The sequence below is a fragment of the Rhipicephalus sanguineus genome, chromosome 10 (genome assembly GCF_013339695.2).
Source record: "Rhipicephalus sanguineus isolate Rsan-2018 chromosome 10, BIME_Rsan_1.4, whole genome shotgun sequence".
NCBI lineage: Eukaryota > Metazoa > Arthropoda > Arachnida > Ixodida > Ixodidae > Rhipicephalus > Rhipicephalus sanguineus.
Genome location: NC_051185.1, coordinates 18,172,082 through 18,195,109, shown reverse-complemented (window position 1 = coordinate 18,195,109; position 23,028 = coordinate 18,172,082). Strand labels below are relative to the sequence as shown.

Below are 23,028 nucleotides of genomic sequence, written 5' to 3'. Positions count from 1 at the left end.
CTTCGGCGATAGCCTCACCATCACGTAACTTGTCGCGCGCCACATCAACCAGAATACTCGTCGTGCATTTGTATGCTGTGACCGAGCTTCGTTGCCTCGCTTTCGCAGTGTATACAAAAATGGCAGCGCACTGCGTAGCCTATGGATGCACGAATTATTTTACTCAGAAAGGCAGCACGAACTTCTATTGACGGTTTCGCTGTTTGTAAACAAACTGGCATGCGCCGAACGGTCCGCCCAAGGAGACTTCCGGTGCGCCACTTCCGGCAGTACTTTTTCAACGGTCCCAGCTGTGTTTGCCTGGTGTGTTTGAGCTTGTTGCTCTATTATTTCTGGCGCATTCCTTCAGATGCGTTGGAGCGATGTCTAGAGACTATATGGAGGGGCTCAACGACGTCGCGCGGGAGGTACAAGCAGAAACTGCAGTGGCGAAGAGAAGAGTTGCCTGATACGCTGGATAAGGAAGTTGTGCAATGCAGCTTTTAGACTGGAGCTAGAAACCTGTCTCTGTCACTGCCGTCGACATATTTATGTAGTTTGGCCTAGGCACACAAAATCACGAAAAAACTATTATCGCGCTTGTGTCACACCAGGCACTTTTGATAGAGATCGGCGTCGATCGGAATCGATCGTGATCCAAAGTGTTCGGCAGGCCCGTAGCCAGAAATATTTTTCGGGGGGGAGGGGGGGGGGGGCATGCTGAAGGCCTTGACTATTTGAGAAAACCCTATTTTCATTATTCATTTTCGCTAAAACACCCCTCATCAAAACTGCGGGGGGCCCCGGTCCTCAGGGCACCCCCTCTAGCTACGGGCCTGATTCGCTGGACTGAGACAATATAAACGTAGTGATTATGTGATGACATCAGGTGAGGCTGAGTCACGCGAACTATACTATGGTTTACTCACGAGTGCAGTATTCATGTATCAAGCTTTCAAGTTAACCCGCCTACATCTACAGTCCACGCTCCAACCGAAATATAAATTAGGTAGAGTGCGACGATGTCCATTGGCGGCAACACGACAGTCGATGAGTCATTTGCTCGCACCGATGCGAATCTACTCGCAGGCGTCGCTCTCATAAAAAGCAAATGCAACGGCGTCGTGGGCACTACGCGACGTACACTGTGCGGCGATTCATGTTGAGTACAGCTTCTTTGGGGTCCCGAGTGTTGCTTCGAACAGTATACGTCACTGATGAGGCTTCAACTACAAGAAACACCTTTACGATGGATTTTCGGCGTTAGCCAGCTTTCACACTTTGCTATCCACATCAGGCGACAGGGCAGCTATCTGTCATGGGTGGAAGACGACGGCGTCCGACGTGTTCCTTGTAATTGAGCTCCTCAGACTAACAGCTGAGCATCGTCTGAGTATGCGTTGAACTTTATTTGCCTTTGATGAAGCGGGCAGAACAAATCTACGCGCTCTTATGTGGGAATCCAGTTATTGTCGCCTGATCGCTGCAATCCAGGCGCTCTTTCTGCTTTCATCTGTCGGGAAACAGAACGTTTAGACTTGCGATAGCAAATTAGTTGCGGATCGCAGACTGCATCCTGGCCGTGCACATCAGTGCCCGAGTTGCGAGCGCTTCATCAGAAAAGTTCTATCCGCAGGAAATATCGAAACACAAGCAGCCGCGGCCAGCAACGCAGGCTAAAACCACGCTAAAACAAGGTAAACAGGAAGTTTTCTAGGGAGAGTTTCCGGTGAACGCACAATGTTGCCAGGGAACGGTAGGCCCTCCGCGAGGCCACGTGCCGAAGAGAGAGATACTTGGATAGCGGCTGTGAGGAGACAGAATGCTGACTGCTCGCCGTGGGTGCCGAACGATCACTCTCGGATCTGCAGCGCGCATCTTATAACCGGTACGTAAACCTATTGCTTATATAAAAGTGTTCTAGAAAGGGGTAGTGGGCTGACTGGAGGCCGTGCACTGATGCACTTTATGTCTCACCTGGTAGATGGCGCCACCACCACCTGCAATGTAAGCGACGCGTTGCTGCCCTCAGCGCGAAGGTTAGTTTGCCAGCGCTTCAAGCACAAACTACTCTTGTGCAACCCCTGTACAGCCATTTTCGTTGCTTTTTTTTTCTTTTGCGTGAGCATATTCTTGCTTTGGCCGTCGTTCTGGCGCATGAAGTATCGCTAAACATGAGCGCGTCATCAGCGGGCGCCGGATGCAATATATGCTGTAAACCGCCAGTTTTGTATTGCAGTAGCGAGCTCTCGCTTAAAAAAAAAAAAGGATCCTCGCAGTTTTATTGCGTTTAGATAATTAATTAATTTATGGGGTTTTACGTGCCAGAACCACTTTCTGATTATGAAGCACGCCGTAGTGGAGGACTGCGGAAATTTCGACCACCTGGGGTTCTTTAACGTGCACTGACATCGATTGCCTTTAGATAAAAGAGACTAATATTTTCATGCTAGTGTTTGTACTCGGTAGTCTCTTTAGTGCAAGAAAATGTGTGGGAGTGCACAGCAGGAAAGACCTATCCTAATCATGCCCAAGAAATAAAAGACCGAAAGCACGGAGCAAGAATTCTTGAGGAGGCGAAACTGCGCTCGCTCGGGCGCCCTAATAAAGTCACGCAATCGGGCACAGCGCTCCCGCGCCCTCTGTCGTGAGAGTCCGCCAGCGGAGAAGGAAAAATGCGCGCGTCCTAAAGTCCCTGAAACTTCGTAAAGTAGCGACACTTTCCTCCTCCGCTCGCGTTCCTCCTCGTTCTCCTCTCCTTCGCACTCTCTTTTCGAGCATGGCGCCACCTACCTTGCTCTTGCGTAGCAGACGACGCTTCGCAAAGGGAGCGCGCGCTTGCCAGGCGGCGCGCTTTAAGCATTCGCACTAGCCGTCTAGATCTTTGTATCCTTTTTTTTAATTTTATGTCGTTTAGGAGATGTTAAGACACGTTTGTAAAGGACATGTGTGATGTTGAACGTTAATGTCCCGCTCTACATGAAGCCTTCTGAAACCTATACGTTGTACACGTCGTCCTCGCGAGGCGAATTCGCCGCGCATACCAATGTCGCACTGAGGCTGCCAGTACGCACTAGAGATAGCCGTTCCGAAGTATCTGCTGGAAAAATATAGTTAACGCCGCTATACGTGCCTGTATCATGTAGCACTGCACACTGCAATACAAAAGGGCGTATTTGAGGCATCTCTTTCCCACAAAAGAATATCCAGCATCTGGCTCACTTGTTTTTTTTTTTCTTTTTCACCGAATCTCTGCGCTCGCTATTTTCTGTTAACTGTTTAGCAACCTCACAAAAAGGGCGTGCTATGGGGCGTATTTCTGTCCTGAAACAATAACCATCAATCTCGCGTGCCTTTCCTTGCATTATCGCCGGGCGCGCCGTACTTCCAGGTCACGAATGGCGTGCGTGTTAATAAAAAGCATCCTTGATAGGAAAGTGCCGAGCGCCGAGTTTTCAAGAAAGGAAGCGCAAACTAGCCAGAGGACGGTTATTGGTGAGGGGCAAGAAGACTCCACAAAAGGTGCGGACAGTTTTTAGAGTGGAAGAAACACATGGGCAATGGGTGTTGGCTGTATTAAGAGTGGCGACTATTATTTATTTAGAAAATGACTGTCAGTGCAAGCAGCAGCTCGGAGCTTCATCGAAAGACGAATGCGCCAGAAGGCGTACATCATTTCCAGTCGATACATTTAGACAGCGTTGGTTGATTCGTTAAGAGATTAGACGCACCAACCATAGTGCGCAAGTGTGCCTCGTAGAAGTACTTCACATACGAACTATACTCGCTGCTCAATGAACGAGCAAGCGAACGAATAAACTAGCCTGCCACCGTAAACGTTTCCTTCGCGAGAGCTCCACTCGCGGATATTAATATCATTTGGGGTTTTACGTCCCACTACGACGATATGATTATGAGAGACGCCGTAGTGGAGGGCTCTGGAAATTCTGACCATCTGATGTTCTTTAACGAACACTGAAATCGCACGGCACACTGGCTTCAAGCTATTCGCCTCCGTCGAAATGTGACCGCCGCGGTCGACCGCGACCTTCGGGTCAGTAGCCGAGCACCGCAACCTCTGCTCTACCGCGGCGGAAAGCCACTCGCGGATATAAACCTTCGCGGTAAATAACACGTGTACGTGAGGTTCCTAAACGATGAATGCACCCTGCGACTCGGTTGGACACGCACGCTTTGCCTACCTACCTTTTATCGCAAGTCCACCGGCGGATCTGTCGGCGTCAGAGAGCCAGAGAAAGCTATTTGCTTCGGGGGAAAAAAAACAAAAAAAAAACGAGCACGCAACAAAAACAGAGAGTACCACACCTAATGTGAGCTTTCACACGGTAACTTTGTTTCTTCAAAAGAACTGCGCCGAATCTCTGAAGTTTCGCAATCACATTTTCGAAAAAAAAAAAACACTTAATACAGACCCCGCAGAAGCAGCAATAAAACGTGTGAGGAAAAGCGACGTACTGCCCAATTAACTGAGACGTGTCTACGGCGTTATAGCACGCAGCGATTTGCGCGAACCTCGACGAGTACTTATAGTGAGAGGATAGCAACTTACATCGCATAGTCGCGTCGAAAACGTCGGCCGAAAGTTCTATCTTCCGATTCGGTGTAACCAAGCCTTCCTTCGCAACTCGTTGCGCTTCCCGGACGGTATCATAAACAGCTTTTTGCCTTCACTTGATTTGTTTCGGCATCCGAAAGCGCAGCAGAAGCCCATGGCAACCAACCGTGACGTCGGTCTTGTGTGCAAGGTATCTCAGAGCACAACGCACGCGGAATGGAAAGCGCGTATCCATAAAACACATGCGCTGAGAACCAGCGAACCCGCGCTTCGAGAGCGAAGATGGCAGTCGCGAGCGACTGTAAGCAAACGAACGCTGCGCGCGGTCTCACGTGACGGCAGTTGGCCAATGCCGACGCGGCGTCAGCCTCGGAGAGGGCAGAGGAGGGAGAAAAAAGAGGAGGCGCGCTTTTATGCACGTATGTCGCTACTTTACGAAGTTTCAGGGACTTTAGCGCGTCCCTCTCACTGCGCTCTCCGACGAAGCTCGTCGGTTCAAGGCCATTCGTCACCGATTCGCCATTCGCGCCCGAATGGATGTGTTTTAACGCGACAGCGTTAACGAGCCCGTTTCGCAGAAATATCGGTGTCGGCGTCGGTGTCGGCGAGGCTAGCAATTGAGAAGGCGATGCGCACAGGGCCCGATTACGCTATCGCGTTCTACTCTCAAAGGCGAAGCTCAAGCGCTCTCCAAGTTTTTGCGGTAAATTAACGAGAAAAATGGCGTCACATACAGGAAAATTACCAGCGTGATATATTTTGTACAACGTGAAATCTATAATTTTTGATAACGTCAACTCAATGAGTTAGGTATAATTTATTTCAACGAATGATGGGACTTACCCTATATGCCATCAATTCAGATTTAGGTTGTTGCGGCGGCCGCATTTAGATGGAGGCGAAATGCTAAAGGCCCGTGTGCTTACATTTAGGTGCACGTTACAAAACCCCAGGTGGTTGAAATTTCACATTGTCTTTTTTTTTTTTTTTTTTTTGATAACAGCAGACAAGTATCTGGGACAGCGCGCGGAAAGATTGAGGGCACGGCGTCTCGAAACAACACTGGCCGTTTCGGTTTGTCAAGGAGAACTTCGCCACCAAGTTCTCTATAATAGCGCCGCTTGTCTATGTCACTGTCCGAGAAGTGCTTCTCGCAAACGTAGTCACGAGGCGTCAGCTGTCGGTCATTTCTTGGTATGGCGCGAGCCCACGCTTCCAACCTCACTGGGTCTCTAGGAACTTTGAAGGTAATTACCTTCTCCTTGCAGGACGCGTACCCACTGCTGCAGTTCGGCACGACACATTTCCGCCCCATCCTGAAGTAGCACTGGTCGAAATCTGCAAAGCACTCTCCTTTTTCGCGGCGTGAAAAGCGCGCGCAAACATCGAGGAGTCGGCTCCGCCGGCGCAACGCGCGGAAGCCACTGAGAGCGCTAAAGAGAAAAAAAAACAAAAAACCAGCAAATCGCCAAGGGAACTTTCCCTCCCAAGGCCACCTACGCATGCGCGCGCAGAACATGCGAGCGAGGAGCGAGGGGCGTGTGCATGCGGCGGCAGACATCGTCTGCTCATGGGCCGCTACTAGCAGTTAGTTTCAAGCGCTGTATGGCCTATAATTCCGGCAATATCGATTAGTAACTGCAGCTAAAGTATCTGTCATATCTACCTATTGATGTTACAGACAGAAATCTTAGAAATTTTATAATGTATGAGGCGCTATCACGATTTTTATGCGTCGCGCCCATAGAAGAGCATGTAAAAGATGGCAACAGGCCGAAAGCGTCATCTGTCGTGCTTCGGCGTAACCGCATTCCGCCGTGACGCTATCGCGCCGCCCTCGCGCGCTGCCGCGGCCGAGAGATTCTCCTCCTCAAATACTTCTTTCTCCGTGACCGAAAGTAAGGGTAGACCATGCAATCAGATTTTGCTTCTTGAAGACCCCTCACATGCTGGAAATTATATTTGTGTAAGAAATTGCATGCAAACACCGCTATCAATTGAGTGCAAAATTCAGTTAGCAATTCTGCTGACACTATAATATGCCTAAAAGGTTCATATGCACTCTTTTCTACATAACTATTTGTCCGCACTCCTGTATTTAGAAAAATGAATTTGTAATGAAGGTGTGGAAAAATGTAGACAACAATCGTTCGCGGAAATAAGTGAAAAGTTTATTTGGTGGGGCAGCACAATGACCTTATATACTCCACAAAAGCCATGCGTATCAATCATTTTCAATTTTTTTTAAAGTGAAAACAGATGGAAAAAAGCTGAAATAGCTTGAAGAGGGCCTTGCCCCATTTTGTACTTATCAGCGTGTGCGGCAAAAAGCATGTCTCCTAAAACAGCCCAATAGATGCTAGAAAAATACTCACAAAGAGACGCTAAATATTTTCAATTGCATAAGCTTAGCATAGCATAAATTTAAAAAGTTCACAAAAGCACATGAATACTCAACACATATTGTTCACACAATAAGTGAAGACACTGAATCAGAAGAAATACTAAAAAAATGACAACTAATAGACACATTTCCATTCAAACACATGCATTTTTATACAGATCTACTGACGTTCTGGTAGATCATATTAATCGCAATGTTGATGGTACGCCAAGGACCAAAGCCACCATTCACAATTGAATTATGGGAGTGGCAATTAACATACTATATCTTGCTTGTTTTTCAAATCTGGCATTTTCTTGTATTTGGGTCAGTGAAACAGAAAAAGAATATTCAGAGAAGATTCATACTTCAAGTTTAACCTACACTTGTAAAATCTAAACGCAGGAACAATAATAAAATTTTAAAAATCTTCTATAGCAAGGAAAAAAAATTTAAGTGCAGCGGCTTATCTTGAAGTGCTTTGCTTTTTGGCGTTTGCCTGCTCTGTCTGTGTTTAGCCCCTTAATGTAAAAATGAAGTCGCGTAACAACATAGAATTGGATTATTTTTTGAGAGAGCATTGAGGCATGGCTTCGGCACCCAACCTCTTGCCAAAGCCTTGCTTTCACAATGGTCAGCACATCTAAAATGCTGTCTGCATGGAGTTCTTCACATGAAAAGCAGCCCGTGAACAAGCCTTGCTACCAATCTACATTATTCACAACTACAGGAACTGAAAAATGAAACGTATTGACGAAGCAATGCTCGGCCGAAAACCTGCAGCGACGACGAAACACAGCAGCAGCCCTACAGCAGCGGGGCGAAGGCGCGAAGGCTCCCATTGCTGACGATGGTAGCGCCGCCACGCGGGCACTCAGGAAAACGAAAACTCGTTTACATTTTTTGCGCCGCGGCAACGTACCCTCTCCCCGGAGAGTGGGCTCACTACCAACAAAATTACGCAGGGCACGTGGAGCACCAACGTGCATCAAAAAAACATACAAAGCGAGAGAAGCAGTCAGCAGGGAAGGAGAAGTTTTACAGGTGTTTGCAAAGTGTGTGCCAGGGGCGACACCTATGATGCTTTCAGGAAACGGGAGACAGCATGAACTTCGACAAAATGGCAAGTTGGTGCTTGTTCATATTTGAAGAAAAACAGCGCTCAAAAAGACGTAGACAAAAAAGAAAGAGAGCACACACAGCATTGCACTCACATCACAACTGAACGTTCTGAGTGCAGCGCTACGTCTTTTTGAGCGCTGTTTTTCTTCAAATATGAACAGCACGAACGAATGGATTCGCAACGCGCTGTTGAGTACACTAGATACATAGCTAATGGTACATTCGACTGGTCCTTTGAGAGCGCTCTGACTGTGTTTGAAGCTGTTGAATTCAACAGCTTTAAACCTTTTCAACGAGAACAATTAAGCAGGAATGCAAGTCATCTTTCTCCTTCCTGATCATGTTTTGACCCGATAATGTTAGTAGCAATGGTTAGTTGCTATTTTACACACTTTATTCAGCGCCTGCGGAGCGCTCGAAAACGACCATAGGTCGAATGTATCCTAAGTATTGATCGTGTGTGGTCTTCATCGCTTTGGCATGACGTATATACCCGACGGATGTCGGAGGGCTTGCCTCGAACTCGATGTCGTGCGATGCTCGCTCGTACTTGCGAATTGCAGCGCGCCGGAATAACTAAGACTTCTTTTGAATTGTACTCGCAGTTCGCTTTGACCAGCTTACTTTGTTTCTGAAGCGTGGATTGGCGGAAGAAGCTTTCCAGGTCCTTGATTTTCAAGAAACCGCGCCTCGACACCAACGAAAGAGGGGGGGGGGGGTTATATTGTGGCCTATGCACATTCGCTTGCGGACGGCTCCCTTTGCACTACCCAGTTAGCGCCAGGGCTGCGATGAGGGCGCTGGTGGCGGTGTTTTTCGCAGCGCCGCCTGGGCAGAGTGAGAGGGAAGAGTGAGCGAAAGAAGAGCTGGCATAGCCTTTGAGATCGGCAACTTTATTACTCGGTGGCCGTCGTTGCGAAACTTCAATTCTGCGGCTGAAAGGCAATCGGCAGTGCCACTCCGATTTCCTGATTGAGAATGACCCGAACGGGTGCGCCCTAGCATGACCCATGGGCGCTCTAATGAGCTCATAAGATCATTAAATAAACTGGGAACATGGAAAATTACAAACAGGCCGCGTCCACGTTTTTTCTATCATCATCACCACGTGCCGCTGAGCTTCACCTGGCTACAGTGTACTAGAAGGGGGCAGTGGAACGAACGAAGCGGCCGCGCCGTATCTCGGCTGATGCTCCGATGGGCGATCGTAGTGGCGGCGCTGTAGTCACTTTGTACTGAAGTTGTGAAGAGCGTCTGCATTTGGCGCGCGCGCGTCGCAGCCTACGAAAGCGTGTAATTGCGCGTTTTGAGCGTGTTTAATGCATTACTCAGCTTTAACCGGTGTCTCAACGCGTGCTACGCGCCATGTTTCACGAGTGAATATGCAGACGTCCGAAAATTGCGCCGAGATATTCCCTGTTCTTGGAGCCTGCCGACTCCCAAAGAAGGCTACAATCAGATTTTGCGCACATGCACCTAGCTACTCACTGATTGCTGTGCGGTTTGCAAGCAACACTTCGTGCCGCGCTACACCATAAGTGACTACTAACACCGACTACGAAGAAATAACCAACCGGCGACGAAAGCCTACAATTCTTCTGCCGGCAGTCTCTACCATATCCAGAGCATTGATCCTTATATGAGCTCCAATGCACTCGACTGTTTCATGAGTAACCTGAGTACAAGTAACTCTACCACCGCATTTATATTAGTGACGGCTGAGTTCTGTCAGTTTTGCGCTGTTTCTTTAATGCCGACAGGCTATCTTGTTTCAACAGCGTGCTTCTGCGGTTACTATGCATCGGTTATGCGACCTTTCAGGTCTTAAAATACCAGGAAGCCGCCGAGCCAAAGGCGCTCGTGTACCTCCGAGGCACAAACTTCATGCATCAGGGCTTATTTCAAGAATACTAAAATTCGAAGATGTAAATAGGTATAGCCCGTCGGTTATTCTGCCTGCATTCACTACAACCAGTTCTCATTTTCAATGGACAGCTTATATTGCACTTTTCCTGATCTTCTATCGATGATGGCAAATACTTCTTTTTGACAATGTTTTGTATTATAATTACATTGCTTTATCTGTCAAGTGTCAAAAGTGAAGCCAGGAGGGGCGGCGGTGCTCTACGCTTTGCGATGTTATGTTTTTATATATGTGTGCATATATATTTACACGCAAAAATACGGACAGTAAAGTCTCACCTCCTCACTCGGCGCCAATAATAATATCCGTGCAATGCCCCTGAGGACGACCGTTATTTGTACCGGTCGAGTTACCTTTGACTTCCAATACCTTTGAGCCCTCGTATTGCCGAAAAAGTCACATTTACACAGCGCATTTGTAAAAATACGCACCGTACACACAGCTTCCCCCAAAGCGCGGTAAATGTTCGGCGTGCTTTCGGCAGGATATCAGCACAGAGCTTTCTGAGCACAGTTAAATTCCAATAGAGCAGCTCAGTTACGCTGAATAAACAAGACGCCGAATCACCACCAGAAGAAAGCATACAGAAGAAATCGGAATAAGGCATGCCCTTTCTGTTTCCTCTGTCTCTTTCTTTCGGCGGTCGTTCGGCGTCTAGTTAATTGAGAGTAATGTACTAACTAGCCCAACAATGAGTTCGGCTGAATTACACCGAGATCGTGAATCTTGACGGTCGGTATCAGCCCGTTTTCATTTTTATATTTTGCGTACCTTCCAGCAGTCACTTCGGCTACGAGAACTAATTTGCAGTATCTCTCAAAGGCATATATAAAGCAAGCATCCATTAAGAGCTTTGAAGTTTCGTCCATCAAGGCTTGCGACGACAAGTCCTACGCTTAATAATGATAGACACGCAACGAAAGCCGCATCAGTAATATTGCCGATTAGCCGGGTGCCGCCGACGCGCCCAGCAGTTCTTGCGCGCGGCGCAACGCGCCTTCAGTACCGAGCGACTGCAGCGCCGCCGCTACGGTCGACGCGGAAGGCATCAGGCGGCGAGGCGCGTTCACGCCACTCGACAGTTCTAGTACACTCTAACCTGGCTTCACTCTAATAACTCTACCAATTCTGCTGTACTACTTCTCTACGGGCTCTACTCAAGAGTCAAGAATCATGTGTTGGTTGTGCGGCGGTGTTGTGCGTTGAGGCTTGATCGAAGGAAAACTAAAAAAAATTCCCGCTCGAGAATTTTCCGCGCCTGCTGTCTTTAGGCGGAAGAGTGAGCCAGCTTCCTGGTTGAACCCGTCGATCTTGCGGGTCACCCATTCGCGCATGATTTCGGATCTTTAAAAATTGTTTTTCCGTCTTCGTCCAGAGAGAGAGAAACGCAGAGAAAAACTGCAGTAAAGCTCAAGCAGTCGCGTTTCGGAAAACGTCGCGCAGGCGTCTCAAGCGAATTCGATGCAACATGGAAGGCAAACGTCTTGAGAACAAGCGACGAAAGGAAAAAGAAAACTCTGGCAAGGAAGTCGACATTCGGGCTGAGAAGAAGCGTAAGTCTTAAATTTCTTCGCCAACGCCGTTTTGCGAGCGTTGCCGTAACACTCGACTTCGAACGCCTTTTTCTTTCTCGTGTGTAATCGTAAAGCGTGCTTTTTGTTGACATACGGCTTAGGTTAGCTCGAACAGCTGTGCTAACACGCTCTAGCTGTGCGCTGCAAACTACGTCTCTCGTACGTCGCAGTGTGCTGAGACGCCGTTTCAATTAAAACGCCAGCGCGCGTTCCTCGAATGAATGAAGGAAAACCAACGCGGGTCTTGTGTTTACATTTATAACCAGCGCGTTGACGGGACGGCAGTGCGTTTGAAGTAACCTGCGTCCGTTCTGTTGCTCGTGTCGAAGGTATCTTGAAGCACGACTGGAGTCAAACACGGGCCGAAGTGAGCGCTACATTGGACGTGGGTTTTCCCCTGGATTCCAACCAAGTGACCCTCGAATGCACCGACTGCCAATGTTCGGTCACGTTGCCGGGTGAGTCAGCGTTTCCTTGTGCAACCATTTACTGCATCTGTCGGTGTCGCCCTTTTGAAGCCAATTGAACTGATGACATAAAAGTGCCATCGCTGATTTTCCTGGTCATTTAGTACAGTTGTTGACTCGGGGAAGTTTTCTCACCAGACACTCACTGAACCGAGTTCAATGACATGTTTCGTTTGAGAGGAGGTTCAACGTTGCACACATTTCGCAGAATATGGGTTTAAATTGACCGCCATTATTTAATATTTTTAACTAATAAAGCAAATTTAAGTCATAACCTTTAATTGTCTTACAATGTATCATCCAGGCAGTAAATATCTCAGTTGCAACCACCGCTATGTATGTGTCATGTGCCTTTTCTTTTATGTTGTCTGAACTATTGTTCTTTAGATCGAAAGGTAATTTGTGCTTTCTGTGTGCTATTCTTTTATGTGCAAGATATGTGTTTGTAGTGCCTATTGTGTGAGCAAAAGTTGTGAAACTGAACCCATTGTATTTTGGTCACGTTGTGTCATAACTCAACAGAACGAAAATTAGTGCTACCCTAAGTGGAAAGTTAGCGAAAACGAGTACGCCTATGGTATGATGGTTTCCTGGAGGCGACACAGAAACATCTCACAGACGTTAAAGAATTTGTAGTAGATATATATCAACTGGCGATCATGTGCTCTCAGTGTTGCCAGTAGCCATGAATGACATAATGATACTTAGCAGTAGCAACTATTTGTGGCAGAGATCTGACTAGCTTTTTTTAACAACTTCGCGCAGATGGTCGTCAGTGGCAGTGTGAGCTGTATGCACCCGTGGTGGCTGAATGCACCAGTCTGGTCCAGAAATCCAAGAAAGTCGTCGTGAAGATGGTCAAACAGGATCCAAACATCGACTGGCAGCAACTCGAGGTAAGTGTATTCCAAGGAGGTGAAGAAAGTAACTGAAATCACTTCATTCTAAGTCCAGCTTCTCAGCTTTTGCTGTTCCAAGTTTTCTGCTGCTCATGTACTCCATGTGAAGGTGAATAATCATTCACAAGTTACACATGAACCCCACAAGAGGTGTACGGTCAGGTAAATCGCTAAACGTACATTAAGCTCGGGCATGTCGAACTACATGACATGTTGATTTTTTTTCATGTGCGAGCCTGTTTCTTGTAACTGTCTGACTGTAGAAATGATAGCGTAGATTAACGAAATCTCATGACATGTTGATTTTTTTTTGTCATGTGCGAGCCTGTTTCTTGTAACTGTCTGACTGTAGAAATGATAGCGTAAATTAACGAAATCTCATGACATGTTGATTTTTTTTTGTCATGTGCGAGCCTGTTTCTTGTAACTGTCTGACTGTAGAAATGATAGCGTAGATTAACGAAATCTTATGACATGTTGATTTTTTTTTGTCATGTGCGAGCCTGTTTCTTGTAACTGTCTGACTGTAGAAATGATAGCGTAAATTAACGAAATCTCATGACATGTTGATTCTTTTGTCATGTGCGAGCCTGTTTCTTGTAACTGTCTGAATGTAGAAATGATAGTGTAGATTTACGAAATCTCATGACATGTTGATTTTTTTTTGTCATGTGCGAGCCTGTTTCTTGTAACTATCTGACTGTAGAAATGATAGCGTAGATTAACGAAATCTCATGACATGTTGATTTTTTTTTGTCATGTGCGAGCCTGTTTCTTGTAACTGTCTTACTGTAGAAATGATAGCGTAAATTAACGAAATCTCATGACATGTTGATTTTTTTGTCATGTGCGAGCCTGTTTCTTGTAACTGTCTGACTGTAGAAATGATAGCGTAGATTAACGAAATCTCATGACATGTTGATTTTTTTTTGTCATGTGCGAGCCTGTTTCTTGTAACTGTCTGACTGTAGAAATGATAGCGTAGATTAACGAAATCTCATGACATGTTGATTTTTTTGTCATGTGCGAGCCTGTTTCTTGTAACTGTCTGACTGTAGAAATGATAGCGTAGATTAACGAAATCTCATGACATGTTGATTTTTTTTTGTCATGTGCGAGCCTGTTTCTTGTAACTGTCTGACTGTAGAAATGATAGCGTAAATTAACGAAATCTCATGACATGTTGATTTTTTTTTGTCATGTGCGAGCCTGTTTCTTGTAACTGTCTGACTGTAGAAATGATAGCGTAGATTAACGAAATCTCATGACATGTTGATTTTTTTTTGTCATGTGCGAGCCTGTTTCTTGTAACTGTCTGACTGTAGAAATGATAGCGTAAATTAACGAAATCTCATGACATGTTGATTTTTTTGTCATGTGCGAGCCTGTTTCTTGTAACTGTCTGACTGTAGAAATGATAGTGTAGATTTACGAAATCTCAACAGTATAAGAACACTCCCTTCTTCTTTCCAACTGCTTTGAACTAAACTCAGTTCCACACTCGGCAAGCTGTGCTACAAAGCTACAGAGGCATCTCTGACAGCTTTCATTCGCGAAAAAGATAATGTACCGTATCATATGTGAAGGAAAGATATAGGTACACATTATGCATTTTGATGTCCAATTAAGTTGATTAATATGTTGCAAAACATGATAGTTATTACATTGAAAGTGTCATAAAGCTGAATCTACTTGCCACCTAATGGATGGAGGGACACAATTCTGAGACAAATGCCCGTGGCGAACTGTTCTTTGTTCGTGACACAAAATGTGGTGCGTCACATATTGGAAGCCCAATGGTGCAGAAATAATATGCGATTTGATGCAATGTTACATCTGGGTTGTATGTAGTAGTTATTCCGTAGAAGGGGCATTTCAAATAAAGAAAGAAATGCACTGCGAAATGGGCGTAGTGAAACAACTATCTGAAGTTACCATTTGTGTAATGTCAGCAGCATGCACTGGCAAGTGTGAATCACAGTAGCATATGCATAGCCCCTCGTCCCTTGGAAATTTCCATTTTCAGTATGTATGTATGTGTACGCACACATAGACGTCATACCCCTCTTTGATATAAAATCCTGGCTACGCTGCTTCGAAGTTGTGTAATAATAACGCACTCCTGGTGATAAATAATCACTGAATAATGACTCACTCCTGGTGATGCACGGACTTGGTCTATTCTGTTCTCATATTGCCAAAAAAAAAAAAAAGAAAATCAATACTGTTTGAACATATTTGTACAGAATTGGTAAAGAAAAATTACGATACCGCAGAAATGTACTGCTTCACATTCCTTTTCTGCTAAATGTAAATCTATGTTGGTTCTCATTATTTCTTTTGTTTTCAATTGCAACTTTGCAGAAAGTGGAAGGGTCTCCTTCGCTGCCCTCGTCGGACGAAGAGTTGAAGGACGAGAACCCGACTGTCGAACTTGTGGGTCCGAAGTACGACTACTACGAGAGCGGGGTGAGTGTGCTTGCTTAGATTGTTTGTCTCGCCATGCTTGTTGCGAGGAGTGTGCATCAGGTTCATGGCTTGCCACATCTACACTCAAACCTCATTATAACGAACACGGATATAATGAATTATCGGTTATAACGAAGTAAATGAAGAACAGTCTTGTCATATATACAGGGTTACAAATACGCATAACGAATTTTCGGATATAACGAACTTATTTTCGTGTCAGAAGCGACTTTGTTATAATGAGGTTTGTGTGTAGTACACCTGCTTAGGTTGAAACTTCCGTAGATGTCATGCAGCGAGAAAGACAGAGTGTTTGGTTTTGCTGAACTCTCTAAGTATAGACGCACAAAGTTTTGAGTACGAATCGAATAGCAAAAGCTATTCAATTTGAAAATTGCATTTGAAGTTGGATATTTTTTTTTTTTTTGCAGGCAAACGGGGACACTGTTACAGTCACACTGTTTGTTAAAAGCATCTCCAAGGAGGCATTGGCCGTGGACTTTGACGAAAGGGGCTTCCTGGTGAAGTTTCACACCAAGTATGTCTATTCTGGCTTGCTATGCACTTAGTAGTGCGGGTTCTGTGGTATATCTTAGTAGCATGTGGTATATAACGATAACCATGTTTTCAAGAAAGTTTCATATTGTGAACGGTTAGTGCAGATTTTTTAAAGACGTTTATGTGTGAACGTTGCTTTCTTTGTCTTGTAATTGGCCAGTTCGCTGTTTGAAATGTTCTTAAAAACTTTAGTCGCTTGTTGATTCCAGGCTGAATTTTTTAATGACGAAATTTCCAAAATGTGGAAAGAATTTTACTCTCCTGGTTAACTGTGTAATACTCGGACACAGTGTGATGTCAAGAAGAATTAGAACAACTTGTTAACCTTTATTTCGCTCTATGGAAAATACATTTCTGCAAAAAAAGTCTTATTATAATATAAACTTAATGTAATACCTAATTAATCACTTGTATGCTTAGCTGCGTTCAAGCAAAATATCAGTCCAGTGCATTAAAAGCACAACTAGTATAAGCTGTGCAGTAAATTTAATGTCTTGTAATCTTCATTTAGAGGTATCAAGTTTAATGTAGCAGAAATATTTTGGGCACCACAGGCTTGAGGTAATTGTTTTTATCTTGTGCACAAGCTTTGGAGTGTTTCCATATTAAAACATGTCTTATTCACGCTGTTATGTCTTCACAGTTTTTATTGGTCGCTATCTACAATGTAACAAATGCGCTAGGCTTGCATATCAGTACAGTGTTATCCGAGACCTGTCTTTTAATAAGAGCTAATGAGGCTAATCATCTGAAACAATGCTGCAAGCTTTTTTTATAGCCATGTCAATGAAAGCTTGAGTTTTATCTGGTGAGATGCTCACCAATTTCGAAGTTTGTTAAACAATTTTGTTCTTGTGATAAATTCGGCTGTGAACTGTGGCTAGGCACATTTGCACACCCTTATCACTACCCCCCAATTTACTAGAAGAAAAAATCCTGCGAAACATAATTCCCAACAAGGCTGTTAGTGGGACCTTCCATTCTGGTCCCATTTGAGCAGTGGACAATTTTTTAGGCAAGCAATTAACAGAATGCGTGTGATTTCCTGTAGTGCATCTAATTTACAGCAACACATTGAAAATTTAACATTTAACATTGCCCACACGTCGCCTATGCTACCTCCTACGTACGCTTCGATTTTCGTCGAGCCACGACGTTCAGTTTCTTGGTTGGGTGGTGACATTTTTGAATGCTGGACTTTTGGTGTTAAGTTTCAGGGGCAGTAATGACACTCCGAAAGGTGCTCACATTGTGTAGTGATAGCCTTTAATTTGTACATCTGTTTCAGGAATACCAACACTGAGTTTCTGGAGCAGCATGGAGCATCAGAGGAGACAACGTTCACATGGCGTGTCAACGTTAAGTGAGTACAAGTTTTGGTTCTTTTGTCAGCAATTAATTAGTGCTGCTATGCCTATGTTGCCAGAAAATGAGAGACTCATTGTTGTATCGTGACAGTGACCACTGACAGTTGTCCTGTGAACGATGCGTCATTATGACATATCAGTGACAAAAACCCCTTCAGCGGCGGTGTGCACAGTTGTACACATCAACTGCGGAGGCACGTCGCGCACCGCGTGTTTCTTGAAGTGGCTTGAAATGCAGTGTGCGCATCTGTACACGCTTCCTGAGTGGACAGCTAGGGCTCATTTAACTAATAGTGCTGCGTATTGCTGCAGAAGATCACTTTGCTGGAGACAATGCCATGTTCAACTATCATTTGACGTGCCACGTTCCAGGACCAACGTCAAGAGTATTATTTTTCTTTGCTCAAAACGAACACAACCAAAAAACAAGCTGGGCATGCATTTTGAGCCTAATATTTGATTCTTTTTATGCAAGAATTGAGCCTGATTGTAGAATAATTATATATTTAGTTACATGCTAATTGCCATTGATTACTGAAACTCACACAAAACAACACATTACCTCAATTTCTTTCCTGGGGTGTAATATTGAGTGCCTTGGAATTAGTATGTTCGAAGGAAGAGAACCTTGAGGGCTCGTTTTTTTTGTTTTGACACAACGTTAATGAAAACCAGCAGGTCATGAAGCCAAGGAAAGTATAGGTGACGTTAACTCTACTGTTTTAAATGTATTGCAATAATTATGATGTAGATATGAAGAAAGTAAAGTCGATGAAAAGACAACTTGCCGCCGGCAGGAACCGAACCTGGAACCTTCAGTTTGCGTGAATTTGACACATTTTCAGACAGTCCATCATAACTCGCGCGTGAAGGGGATAATGACACAGCTATGATGTTGACAATGCTTGCATGATTACATCACAATGTAATCACATCATTACATTATCACGGTTTAACCACAACATCAGTAATGTCATCTCGACAGTGTCATCGTGATATGATTGCGGTAAGAATTGTTTCACTGTTAACATCAGTGATGTGTTGTCACCAGGTGATGAAGATCACTCATGGTCATTGCAGTGTCATAATGCCACCTGCTGAGGTGGCGTAAAGGCTATGGCATTATACGAGGGTGTGGGTTTGATACATGGCCACAGTGGCTGCATTTTGGTAAGATATAAGTGCAAAAACTCCCACGTGCTTGGATTTCGACGCACGTACTAAAAGGACCCCAAATGGTCGAAATTAATCCGGTGTATCATACTACAGCATGCCTCATAATTGTATTGCAACTTTGGTACTTATAACCCCAGAATTAAGTTTTGTGATGTCAGAATGCCATTGATAAAACATCTACGAGAGGTCAAACGAAAGAGGACACATTGATCGGTGTTGAAACTGCGGTTTTTACTTTCAAATACAGATGCACCGACTAGTTATGTCACTGAGAGAATTATTGAAATGACAGGGGAAGCCGAGTTGCTATTCTTACATGTTTTTGTACCCTTAAATCGTGTTCACAAACCACTTGCGAATTACGGTACGTCTCCCCTATAACACTGCGAATCAGAACAAATTATACAAAGTGCAGACAATTGATTTTCCTCCCATTGATGCATTCCCTTCATACTAACAAACACGTTAAAAACCTTATCTACAAATGTGGTTGGTATAAAGGATACAGAAAGAGTGCTACAGAATGGTTGCCGGAGGTAACGTATTGAGGGTGAGTAGCGGTTAGATGATTTTCTGTAAACCTGTGTCTTCATACGTGCTCTAGTTCCTTATTTTCGTCATCCTGTTGTGGAGTGGTGTTGCTGCTGACTGTTTGTAGACATACTGGCTCTGTCAAGCATGGTGCCCTTTGTCCTCTTCCTAAAGTGTATACCTCTATTCTTAGCTTTGAATCACCTCGCATACTGCAGGGAAGCCATACGACCGGAGGACTGCCGGTATAGGCTCAGCCCTTGCAAACTGGAGCTTGTGCTTAAGAAGAAGGTGCCATCGCGGTGGTCGTCGCTCGAGCTCGCCCCTCCTGCCAAGAAAATCGGTGAGTGCTTGTAGAGTCAGTTCATTACTTCGAGGTGGTGTTTCTGGGATAATTGACCTGACTGTTGCACTTACAGTCGGCAGTTCCTGTACAGGATGTATACAGTAGACTCTTGTTAAACGGAACCTAAAGGGACCAGGAAAACATGTTCTGTTTAAGGGGGTGGACATGGCTTGTGGAGACCAAAAATCATCAAAGAAAAAAGTGTTTTTTTAATTATATTATTAACATATACAGCTATTATTTCGCATGTAAAGCCTAAGAGAAGTCTTATAAGATCAGTATTTCATCTGCAGTTTAGATCTGTGCAACGAGTACGAGCTGAATGTTAAATGTTTTTGGGTCATTTATTTAGCTTGTCGGAGTAATATCTCATGATCTAGAACAGCTAGAGCTGTAATTACTTTTTTAACATAAAGCCCAAGCTGTGTATCACAAAGTGCTGAGAGCAGAATTCTAGTTTTCGGCTCATAGATTTTTTAAAACTGGTTTTGTTTTTTTTCTTTACAGTAGTCATGGTACAAACATTGAATTTCGATCATCTGCAGACTGACTAGTTATGATCCGATCTGAAAACTGTTTGCAGCATTGCACTTATTGCATATAGTAGTATCTAGCTATCTGATAATATTCACTTTCTGCTGAACGGCTTTTTTCCTATTGTCTCCGGAAACAATAGAGAGGCAGCTTTGTGTATCTCGTAAACCAGTTTGCTTACAAGAAAAATTACTGTATATTTGAAATCAGCATGAAAAACCAAACAAGTCTACAGTAAAACCTCGTTAATTCGAAGGCCTCGGGACCGAGAAAAATATCCCAATTAAGCGGGATTCCCAATTATCCGAAACAACGCGAAATTAAAGAAATCAGCCAGAAAACGTGATGTACGGAAGTCACACCTTTATTGTGGCAAGTCAGCCTACTTGGAGAAAAATTCCTCCATACGTGACTGACGCGTTCGGTAGTTCCCAGCACTGAAAGTCATATTTTCCAGCCTGTCAATGGGGCGCAGCATCTCAGCCTCGCCGCCGTTGCACTCGACGAAGCTGCGCACAACAGTCAAGGCATCGATGACATCCGCCAAAGGGGGTGCTCGGGAGGGCTCGTCATCGCTGTCAACATTAGAGGCCGAATCGGTCGATCTCGCAGCTATCTCGCTGTCGATGTCTGCGTAACACGTCTGCACTGTGCACTCGACATTTGCGTACTCGGAGAATCCGATTGGAGTGCACTCCTCGTCCGCGTGCAAAGCCTCATATCGAGCGCAGAGAGTCTCCCCTTCTTCATCAAACGGGCAAGTGACAGCGGTGACAGCAAACTCGGCGGAGCTTGCCTCTTCTTTCACAAAACCGGCGTGCTCAAAACACCGTCGAATAACGGTGGCCTCCACCTGCCTCCATGCGTGAACAATGAGGCAAATACCACCGAGGAGGTCAATGTTATACTCCTTTCCGTTGTCATAGCAAAGGAGCATTCGCTTCAACAGATTGTAGCGATATATTTTCCTGGTATGGTGTATGACGCCCTGGTCCATCGGCCGCGATAGCGACGTCGTGTTCGGGGGTAGAAAGACCAGCCTGATTGCCTGCAGGTTCTGAATGTCGCCGGGAGCTGGGCAATTATCGACGACGAACAAAACGCTGCGCCCTGCGGCCGCAAACTTGCGGTCAAGGTGCCGCACGTATTCTTCAAAGAGTGAAGCCGTCATCCAAGCTTTCTTGTTGTTTTTATAGATCAGGTCATCCTTGGATGGCAGTCGTGCATTTTTGAAACAACGAGGCTTTTCTGTCTTCCCAATAACAAGCAGTGGCAGCTTGTGCTCACCGCACATGCTTGCACCAAACAAAACAGTGATTCTATCTTTGTTCTGTTTCCGCCCCTTAATGTCTGCCTCCTTCAAAGCGAACGTCTTCGTAGGCAACATTTTGTAGAACAGAGCAGCTTCATCAAGGTTGTAAACATCTGCTGCTTCGTACTTGGCGAGTAGTGGAGCCAAGGTGTGCTGCTTCCAGCCGTCGACAACAGACTGATCCGCGCTGCCACTCTCGCCACAAACAGTCACGAATGTCAGGTTGTTGCGCTCCTTAAATCGGCAAAACCATCCATTGCTGCATTTAAACTCAGAATGTCCAAGTTGCAGCGCCAGCTGGTTGGCCTTCTCACGCAATATGGTCCCATTCACAGGAAGGTGTGCTGCGTTGGCTTTTTGCAGCCGGTCGATCAGAGCTGCTTCAACGTCGGCGTACGTAGGCGGGCGTACTCGTGTACGCTTTGACGAGTGTGTCTTGCTGTAAGCATCGAGAATTTTCTCCTTATTCTTGATGATGTTGCACAGCGTTGACAGAGGCACGTGGTGCTTTTCGGCGAGAGCCGTTTTCGACGCCGTCGACTTGCTGGCCTCTTCAATTAAGCACACCTTTTCGTGCAGGGACAAGCTCTTGTACTTCGGCATCTTCCTTCCAAGCACACCTCAATCAACTAATTCACAGGGAAGACACTCAAGCGGAGACAGGAGACAAATGGAGCAGTCGCACCGAATCGCACAATGCTCGCCAGCCGACATCCAAATGGCACAAAGACTCCACAAAACATTCACTTCGCTAGAGTGGCTAACATCGCTGTTGAGATGATGATGATCATGATCGCAACCGCACGCATCGCCGCCTGGCAATTGCTAAAACATGGCGTCTGCGACGTATTTCCGGTAAAAAAAAACATGGCCTTCGAGATCCGTACATAAAAAAAAAAAATGCATGTTTTAGTTACAGCCTCCGAGATTCGCAACACCCTTTGCATATCTTGGAAGTCGCGGCCAAGTGTGCCAATTAACCGGGAAGTCGCAGGCTGGCCGCACCAATTATCCGGTTAAATTTACATGTAAAAATTTGGGACCGCGCAAATAATACAAATTATCCGGGATTCCCAATTAACCGAGTACAAATTACCGAGGTTTTACTGTATTTAATTTCATCACGTTTGGACATAAGATACAGAAAATATCTCCACACACCATGTCCCCCCTTAAAGGGCCCCTCACCAGGTTTGACAATTTTGAGCTGACGAGCGCAATCCATGCACTAGGCGTTCACCATTACGTCTGCCAAAATTTGCAACGCTACGCGCCGCGTAAATGGGTCAAATTTCAAGCTGAACGCTGCTTGCCCTTCTTCTCGCGTCCACGCGCCCAGAGAATGAGGGGATGACGTGCATGAGAGAATGGCCCTACGTAGATGGTAGTGCTGTGACGTCGCTCCTCTACGTAGACGAGTGTGCTCTGACGTCGCCAACAGTAGCACGTGACACTGCGATAATTATTTGACACGACGCGTAGTTTTTGTAATTTGTTGCTTGAATGGATGAATAAAACTTGAGAGCAATAATAAAACACACAAACGGAATGTGTGCATTTTCTTTTTTTAATTTTTACTGCGAATCGCAGCGAGATTCGAGACTAATCTACCTCCGTTTCGCACGCGTTCGTGTTCTCGCTCTTTGCGCATTGTGCAGACGCCTTTACAACGAAACTAATTTTCTACTGCGTTCCAGCGCTCATTAGGCTCATTTATCCTCCCGCGTCTAACTAGATGTTCATGCGGCACACCGCTAGTCTCGCGTCCGTACAAATGTTGCAGCTTTCGTGCTCAGTAATAGGTTGAAAGC

General features: G+C 45.2%; 1 protein-coding gene across 2 annotated transcripts in view; it reads left to right on the top strand.

Moving 5' to 3' along the window:
* Positions 1–11,124: 11,124 nt before the first annotated feature.
* The window catches only part of LOC119407162 (ubiquitin carboxyl-terminal hydrolase 19), a 51,652-nt gene continuing 39,748 nt past the window's right edge, over positions 11,125–23,028 (top strand). For both annotated transcript variants that reach the window (XM_037674028.2, XM_037674027.2), the window contains exons 1-7: positions 11,125–11,537; positions 11,888–12,016; positions 12,791–12,921; positions 15,289–15,393; positions 15,825–15,931; positions 17,240–17,314; positions 19,244–19,368. In XM_037674028.2, coding sequence (XP_037529956.1) covers positions 11,453–11,537; positions 11,888–12,016; positions 12,791–12,921; positions 15,289–15,393; positions 15,825–15,931; positions 17,240–17,314; positions 19,244–19,368 — 757 coding nt within the window. In that variant the 5' untranslated portion in view covers positions 11,125–11,452. The remainder of the gene's footprint in view (positions 11,538–11,887; positions 12,017–12,790; positions 12,922–15,288; positions 15,394–15,824; positions 15,932–17,239; positions 17,315–19,243; positions 19,369–23,028) is intronic.